We start from the raw sequence: 9,610 nt of genomic DNA on the forward strand, positions 1-9,610 counted from the left end.
CTTTCTCACTAGGTTGTGGGCTATGCTCAGAGGTCGTTTGGCGGGTGGACCGGTCGGTGGTGTCTTGCTGGCCATGGCCTGGAAGACCTTTATTGCAATCCTAAGTTGTTCTAGAGTGAACATGTTTTGGAGTGTTTGGATGAAATTTTCTTGAGGGGTTTCAGGAGCTTTCCTCCCCTTATCAGTGGGTGGCCGGGTCAATCCTGTCACCGGTGTCGGGTTGAGAATCCTAGTGGTGTTTTCTCAATAGGAACATTGTTTTCGTCAGTTTTCGGCATCCCACAGTGCTGATTAGGATCCATCAGAGTTGTTTTGCTGGTAAAAAATGGCTTAGACTCAAAAGTATAGTTCACCCCTCCTTCTAGCGCCAATTGCTCCGGTATGGAATAAATGGTAGGGTGTGAACCGGTATCTCCTACGTATATATAAGCCGGTTCGGAGTCCTGCAAAACAAAGCACGTAAACTAACCTCGGGGGTTGATCCGAGGAACACCCCTCTGATGCCTAAGTCAGTAATGGGTAAATCAGTAACTCTCAAGTGGAGTATGATTATGTTTGTGAACGTACCTTATGACTCAGATCAACGGGGTATTTATAGGAGCCGGCAAGAGTCCTTGTTCAGGTAGGACTCTGCTCCTATTGGTTGGACGCAGGTATATTCCTTTGGGATATACTTTTATCCTCTATTGAAGTTTTATCCTTAGACCCGTAGGCGCATGTAGATAGATACTGGATCAATCTCAGGCCCATGGGAAATGGCCCAGGGGAGATACCGTCTTGGTATCTTAATGAAACCGGTAGGACGAAGTCAACGGTTCTGTAGTGAGTGCATTGACCAGAATGATTTATATCGATCTGGGAGACCAATATGGAACTTAGTCATCCCCCATATAACTTGTTTGAGCTTCACCTAAAAATTCCATTACATACACCTTTATTTTAATAGAAGGTATTGCGTCAGACGCGTCTGACCATAATATTTGGCCGGACGACTTTCAGTTGGTTTCAATTTTTTTTTCAGTTGGTTTTAAATTTTTTTCAGTTGGTTTTAATTTTTTTTCAGTTGATTTCAGTTTTTGTTCAGTTGGTTTCAACTGAAAGAAGACAATAATCAACTGAAAACATCAAAAAATCAAAGAAAAACAAAATCAAAAATACCAAATGAAAGGTAAAATGTCTAAATGAAAGAAAAACAACATCAAATGAATGGATAAACCAACCAACTGAAAGAATAGACCAATGAACTGAAATAATAAATCAATTAACTGAAACTGTAAAAAACAAGTTAAAGACATCAACTGAAACATTATAAGCATTAAATGGAAAAAAAAATGTCGTCCAAAAACGAGCCAACATATACATCTTTCCTACCTCTCTCTAACTATTCTGAGTTCTCATCATCAACCTTCATTTTCTCTCTCCTCTCCTTCTTCCAGAGTTGTTTTAGCTTTTGCTCACTCTTCCCTAAGGATTATGTCATGGAGAAATACGAGTTAATTAGTCTCTGGCTGGCAAAAGGCTATCTTGATCCAGTTTATGAAGGTCAGAGTATGGAAGATGTGGGTGAATACAATTTTTTCATGTTGGTGCATATATCCTTCTTCCAAGACATTGAACAGGATGAAGATGGTAAAATTCTCAGTTTCAAAATGCATGATCTTATACACGATCTTGCTCAACAAGTAGCAGGAAAGGAGATTTTGATGCTCAGAGAAAGTACAAGCCCTTCCAACACCAAAATCCGTCATTTATCTGTTGTTGATTGTACAAATTTGTTATACGGCCTACGGGTGGGTGTGTGAATATGGAGGAGAGAGAAAGCCCGTCTGACAGTAAGTATTGGGTCATCAGACGGTCTGACCCAATACTTTCACTTATTTTAATTATATCTATTTTATCAGTAAAAATTATTGAGCGACCATGACGTGGAAGGAACATTTTTGGTGAACATGATTTTATAATCCTATATTTCCAAATTCTAACAATGATTATGATAGATAAAATTATAATTTTCTTCTTGATCCTCAAATGGTGATTTTGTTGATGTTGATAGCGATGTTGTTGGTGTTAGGGGTGATGCTCCTATTGTGAATGATTTTAATAAATATTTTCATTGACTTTTCCTATATTTTCTTTTCTTTAGGGTTGTTATTATTAATACTAACACATGTTTTTTTTGTTATCTGTTATATTTCTTTTAATACAAAATCTTTTATATTAATCACAGAAGAAATTTAATGATTTGGTTGTTAGAAACGATATAGGATAAGATAAGGTGGATCTTTTGATTGATCCAACCTTGACTGTAGAAGAGTATATATGGCTGGAAATTATATTCGACTCACCCAAAACAATTTACAGATTCTTTACCCCAATCCTCCTTCCTATCATCCACTCATAATCCATTTTTTCATATCCAATGTCAGAGATATTGAGCGCACCCATTCAAACCCAGACCAAAATTTTTTGATCCCCATCCGGCCTCTGCTATAAGTGGTTCACTAGACATGAATCAGATGAAATTTTTAAAATTGCAACTTTTAGGGGTGGAGCTACAGTGTAACAAGGGGTAGCACGTACCCCTATTTTTTTATCCAAGTTTTTTGAAATTTCGATTTTCGATTCGGACCACAAATATATATTATATCAAAAAATTATTATTAAATTATTATTAGTTATATTTTTTTATATATATTGGAGAGAATGGAGAGGTGTGAGAGAGATATAGAGATTTAGTGTATCAGAGAAGATGAAGGGACGAGAGAATTGAAGAAATAAAATGAAGAGGTGAGAAAATTTTGCAAGCTAATTGGCTTTAAACTAGAGAATTCGAAATGACATGATTTAATTTAAAAATTCATATCTATTATGTAATGTGCACTTTTATGTTGATTTTTGGTTTTAAAGTAGCTTGATTTGAGGTTTTTTCTCGAATGTCATCTGTCTGTATTGACCCTTGACAAAACATTATGAAAGTTTTCTTATAAAATATCCGTAATAACTATTGAGAACTATGATAACCATTGAAAACATTAACTTGTTTGCTTTTACTCATTAACTTGTGTCTTACGTTCAATAAACTGACTTATAGCAAATTATTGTGATTGTGAATTTGTTATGACGTTGGTTGCTCATATTTTTTTATGAGTGATCATATAAATCATGGTTTACTGATTGAGCATTCTTATAATATGCTACTATCTAATTTAATTTGTCTACTCATTGAGGATTAACAAAAGTTTGTTGATTTCAATAATGAACTATCACCAATTTTCGAATATCAAAAGTGTCATTTGAAGCCTCGGTATAGACAAAACTACGGGTTGTGATCAATAATCATCAATGTGAGAGTGAACGAGAATTTTGCTCATTTTCCCAATATGAGGAAGTGCAATTGAAGAGGCATTTGCTCGCATGGATATAATTGAGTTCTAACCTAAGTTCATTTCAAGTAAGTTTTCTACCAAGTTTAATAGTGTGAGCACTCTAAAGATCATTTTAAGTGCTTCTACATTTCATGATAATTATGAAAGTGCGTACAATCTTAAGGAAAAATATCAAATTTTAATGGAATTTTATCTCAGATAATCCTGATGTATATACCTTTTCTTTTTCCAAATAACCCCCACATTTTCACCCACTCACCCCTATCGCAGATAACCCTAAATTTGTAATATGTCATTAAAAATGATGAAATTACAAACGACGTTAACTTGGTGTGATTTGGATGGCTTTGTGCCCATTTAAGAAGGTGTTTGATGAAATTAAATGCGAATAAGGTGGTTTGGCGACCTATCAATTGTCTGCTGCCAACAATAACACCCTTAAATTGTGCATCAAAACTAATGAACATCCTTTTGATAACCATCAACCACCTTCTTAAACGGCACCAAACCCATCCAAAGTCAAACTAAGTTAATGTCGTTTTGTATTCTATCATGTTAACGGCAAATTACAAATTTAGGTTATCTGTGATAGAGGTGACAATGTAGGGGTTATTTGGGAAAAGGGCTATATGTCAAGCTTATTTGAGATAATATACCGATTTTGTTTGCGCTACGTCATTTTCAAATTGGTTATAAGACATTTAATTGCCACATTATTGTATTTTGTCATATATAATAAGTCTTTGATGTTTTTTTAGGAGTTCAAGAAGTTGTCCTTTTACTGTCATATTGATCCAATAAAATGATCTTTTAGCAATCTATATTCACTAAAATATCTACAATACTAAGATAAAAAAAATAAAATGAAAGGAAAATCCTTATGTCTACAGTTCTATGCATAAATATAAGTTGATCATCAATCAATTAAAAATTGTTGTCGCTGGCTCTATAAGAAATAAAAATTCACTGCTATATATATTAATTATGATTAAATGACTTGCACGACCTCCACCTAAAAAATTATTAACAGATTATGATGTAAGTTGTGTAATTCTACCTTAGGACCGTTATAGTTACGGCCGCCGTTCACCGGGGCTTCGGTCGCCGGCTCCCCTGTCATCAGGTCACCAACTTCCTTGACCTTCCGGCACTGGGCAGACGTCAGCCCCCATACATGGTCTTACGACTTTGCGGAGACCTGTGTTTTTGGTAAACAGTCGCCCGGGCCTGGTCACTTCGACCCCCTTTGTGAGGGGCACCCCTTCTCCCGAAGTTACGGGGCTATTTTGCCGAGTTCCTTAGAGAAAGTTGTCTCGCGCCCCTAGGTAACCTACACCTTTAGTTCAATTATATCAATTTTACCAGTAAAGGATTTGTCTATACTAAATATACAAATGTTATTCACCTATACCATTGAAATATATTCTAGCTCACACATCTTGGCACTACAACCCGCTTTTCTTAGCGTGGTTTAATATGTTTTTCTGAGAATAAAACACGAGTTGTATAAAATCAATCTTGAGATGCAGTTCCTTTAGGCAAATTAAGTGACGTGTGTGAACACCTTAATCGATTACTTTTTCACATAAAACCAAAATTAGAAGTGCAAACCTCAAACATCTTATAACAATAGCTTCATATTCAGCATACTAACTATATCTAACCTGATTCGAGTATCACATATACACCATTTTGGGGTGCCGCGCGCGTAAGCATGCGGCGCAACAACTAGTATAAATAAAAAAGTGATTAATTGCCTTAAAGTCGGAGTTGAATTTAGATGTCGATCCTGTTTATGAGATTCGACTCCGACCCACCTTCGACTAGAAGTCCGACTTTTTAAACGGAGTCGGATTTTTTTTTTTTTTGTCGGAGTCAGAGTCAGAGTCGGATACGAATTATCATCATTACACCAGTTCTCTAATCTGTGGCAATTAAGTTGAGTTTGTTTTATCCTTACCAAAATGTCCCTCATCTCATCTCGTCTCTTACCAAAACGCACCCTAATTCTGAATGCAAAATCCCCGAAGTACATCTGAAACAACGACGTCGTCACAAGCAACTGAATATCCGAGTTCAGAAATTCAGTTTCAAAAGAAGAGAGAGACGAAAGTTTCGGATCCGAAATTGGTTATAAAAGCGGAAAGCTGCTCATCTCATCTCGTCTCTTTGTCTATCTGTCAATCTGTCATCATCCTACTCATATCATATATTCATCCATAATCATCAATTTAAACGCGTGATTTGCTCTAAATTCCATCAAAGTCAAACCACTCCACTTAAAAGTTAAAACTCCCTTCTTTAATCATCATTCTCTTCACTCTTCAGTCTTCAACAAAGAAAAGAAAACACCCAACATTTCCAACAAATCTCCCGTCTTTTACTCGAAATGGGAAAAGGCGGCGGTTGCGTACCCAGCAAGAAAAAACACCCCGCCGCCGTCGCTACCACCGCCGGGAACCGTCAAATTCCTGCACCAATCGACGGAAATAAATCTCCCGTAGCTTCCTCCTCCTCAGAACCAATACCCACATCCCAAAACGACGCCGTTACTGACCCAACACCCACCCGAAAATTAAAGGTTTACATAGTGTTTTACTCGATGTACGGACACGTGGAGGGTTTAGCGAAGAGGATGAAGAAGGGGGTGGACGCCGTTGACGGAATTGAAGGGATTTTGTATAGGGTGCCGGAGACTTTGTCGCCGGAGGTTTTGGATCATATGAAGGCGCCACCCAAGGACGATTCTATCCCTGAGATTCCGGCGGCGGAGGAACTTTCCGGCGCCGATGGGTTTTTGTTTGGGTTTCCGACAAGGTATGGGTGTATGGCGGCTCAGATGAAGGCGTTTTTTGATTCTACTGGGCAGTTGTGGAAGGAGCAGACACTCGCCGGAAAACCTGCCGGATTTTTCGTTAGTACCGGTACTCAAGGCGGTGGCCAGGAGACGACTGCGTAAGTTTTCGGAACTCGTTGATTATTGATTGTTTTTTTGACTAATGGGTAGTGTATATTGTGTTGAGTTTTGTGGACATGGTTTGACTGTTTTGTGGTGGAAGTTGTTTAGGGTGTGTGATTGGATTGTGCACTGAAACGAGACGGTATTCGGATTTTGGACAATGCAGAATAGGACTTTGCAAGTTTGAGTAATGAGTAGTGTGTAATGTGTTGATTGTGATTGTTGTTTTGACTAAGGAGTAGTGTGTAATGTGTTGAGCTTTGTGGACATGGTTTGACTGTTTTGTGATGGAAGTTTGTTTTGTTTAGGTTAAAAGGTTGTGTGTTTGGGTTGTGCACTGAATCGAGTCGGTGTTTGGACAATGGAAAATAGGACTTTGCAAGTTTGAGTGATGAGTAGTGTGTTTGAGTTTTATGGACTTGGTCTGTTTGGTTTGATGGTGGGAGTTGGCTTTTTAGGCTATGTTGTGGAATTGTGATAGGCTTACTCATTGCAATTGTTTGACTTGGTTGCGTTTATGTGGTGATCATGATGTGATTGAAAAAATGGTTCCATTTTTAGATGTTGTGATTAGAATGTAGAAGTACTTGGTCAAGAAATTTCGGTGGAATTTCCCTTTTTCCTTTTGAAGTGTCTGGGGGTTTCAGTAGACAATGTGTTAGGATTTAAACATTAAACTTCTCTTAGCTGCATCTGTATTGATTGGGGTTTGGCTATAGATTTTGATTTTTTTTTTCTTTATTATATTTTTTAGGTGGGAAGGGTGGTCGGAGAGAAATATTGTTCATTGTCTAGTATCAACCAGCATATCCGTTGTTTTGATGCTAGAGAGTGATTCTAGAGTGATGGGTTTAGCTTAGAATTTTATTGGAGGCAAATGCCACAAATGTTCGCTACAAGAAGTGTTTTGTTCTATTTGAGCGATACAGGAGATGCCAAAAGGGATGATCATAGTATGTGATTTAAGCCTCATAGGTTAGTTGCCTTTGATAGGAATTGTGCTGCGTGTTTAGTCTTTACTTGAACTGGCTTTGAGGTTGATGTCAAAAATATAGCTCATACACTTTGGAATCTAGATTGCTAGATAAACAGTTATGTTATGAGATTTTTTATGCCTTGTCTTGACTCAGAGCTTACTCCATGAGAGAGTGAATGGAGTGGCTAATACGAGGGATTGAGGTTATAACCCCTTGCAAACCCCGTTTGAGCTAATGTTGAACATGCAATTATTTTCTGACTTAACAAATTTATCCGGTTAATAGACCAGAACCACCAAGGATGATATCTGAATCTTACATCCAGTTCATCTTGTCAAGCACTTCGAGGGAGTTGCTTTTAAAGAGGATTGTGGAAATATTTGAAGTCTGATTGTGTTCACAACATGAGCATCACACGGCTACCAAAGAGTTTATCTTCCATTTTACTAGAGAACCTTGATTAATAGAGAACATTACTTCAACTTTCATTACTTGAGCATTTAAAGATGTCATCAGAGCTGGCTGGACCTGAATTACCAGGGAAGAGCCATCAACTTTACACTTCCACCCTACCTATTTCCATAAGCTACAGCTTTATCTAAAGCTTGTGAATTTAGTCTGATTTTACATACAGCATATAGCTAAAACTGATGGAGGACAAGGGTAGTTAAGCCAGAGGTTGACTTGACCCACCAGTAACTTGACCGTTGGGTCCCTTAATCCTATGAACTTCTCCTGTCCCATGGCTATGTGAAAGATTTTTGTTAAAATTTGCGCATCTGTGCCGAGTCTGCCTTTTTTGGGCTGAAATTAGAATTACGCTGTTTACCAGGAGTTCTAAAATGTTTGACCTGACAATTTCCTTGATTTGTCTTTCCTGAGAATCCATGAGATGAATGGTTTAGCATATTTCGGTCTGCTACTCGAGGGGGAACTAAGATACTGATAGAAGTTTGAGAAATATACATTTTTGTTTTGTCTTGATGAGTAATTAGAAGTTGCTTGTGTTGTCTAATTTGCCAGTACTAAAAGCAAAATTGGATAGTTCACCCATCATGCTGATGATTCCCTTGGTGGGACTAAGGCAAGGGAAGGTGGGGAAGCTATTAGTGAACGTTTTTGAGGTCTCGCAATGGTATTGATTACTGATGAGTGGTGAGAGAAATTGGAGCACAAGAATAAGAAGCTAAAGTATGGGAGGTTATAGGTTAGGTTGATGTTGAGACTGTATAAGGGCACCATGTGAATTTTGGAAAAAAGAGTGTCCACCTAATAGGAGAATCTAAAACGCTAAGGTACTGCATAGAACTATCTTAATAGCTCGTTTGACGTGGACCTCTATTTTCTTCTTGCCTTCTCAACTTAGCTATTACCAAGATTTGATGTTTGGTACAGTGTGTCCCTAGTTTTATGTTCCTATTTTTCATGCAAAAGATCTGAATGGTTCCTGTCAGAAAACAAAATGCATGTTGCATTATGTTTTTTTGGGACTTGCTGATATTAGTGTTACTTATCCTCTTTCTGTCATTTACTTTTGCAGTTGGTCTGCAATCACTCAATTAGCTCACCATGGGATGCTCTTTGTTCCTGTTGGATACACCTTTGGTGCTGGAATGTTCAAGATGGACACCATCCGAGGAGGTTCTCCTTATGGTGCTGGAGTTTTTGCAGGTGATGGCACTCGAGAAGCTAGTGACACTGAGCTAGCACTCGCAGAGCACCAGGGCAAGTATATGGCTGCAGTTGTTAAGAGGCTTGCCCAGCCTTGAACTTCATTCATCATTCAGGTTTTCACTGTCTGATAGATCCAAATGGTGAATGCTCCCCTCTGGAAGTAAAAGTGTATATGTCCAGCAATTATTTGATATTTTCATGTCCAGATACAGCCTTTCGTTTTTCAACACTGCAAAGATATAGGCCTTATTCTTCTTTTTGTTTTCTTATTTCTTGCTTCTGCGTCATTTACCTGGTGTTTCGCTGTATTGATGGATTTAATTGGTGTACATGTTTTGAACTCAGTGCTCGATTATTTTGTTTTAACGATGACATAATAAATAATGTCTTAAAGAGTTTGTAAAAAGACGTTTCCTTGGCAAAGCGTATCTGTCTTTGATTTCAGTTTGCTTTTCTTTTTGAGCTCTTATCAGTAGGTTGCTCTTCTTTCTGAACTGTAATCAGTGTTATTCTGAAGCATCAAATAACAACTTTAGTATGGTCAAGCAAGAAAGACTACGTCCATATCCATATGGATTATATAGCACTGAATGCTTTTATTAACACCTCAAGCT

The 9,610-nt window shown here is 37.8% G+C and overlaps 1 protein-coding gene across 1 annotated transcript; it reads left to right on the forward strand.

Moving 5' to 3' along the window:
* The first annotated feature begins 5,537 nt into the window (after positions 1-5,537).
* LOC104884705 (probable NAD(P)H dehydrogenase (quinone) FQR1-like 2) lies at positions 5,538-9,402 on the forward strand. The gene is made up of 2 exons (XM_010669392.4): positions 5,538-6,341; positions 8,863-9,402. The coding sequence occupies exons 1-2, from the start codon at positions 5,776-5,778 to the stop codon at positions 9,089-9,091; spliced, it is 795 nt and encodes a 264-aa protein (XP_010667694.1). The 5' UTR covers positions 5,538-5,775; the 3' UTR covers positions 9,092-9,402.
* The last annotated feature ends 208 nt before the right edge of the window (positions 9,403-9,610 follow it).

This window comes from Beta vulgaris, chromosome 6 (genome assembly GCF_026745355.1).
Source record: "Beta vulgaris subsp. vulgaris cultivar EL10 chromosome 6, EL10.2, whole genome shotgun sequence".
NCBI lineage: Eukaryota > Viridiplantae > Streptophyta > Magnoliopsida > Caryophyllales > Amaranthaceae > Beta > Beta vulgaris.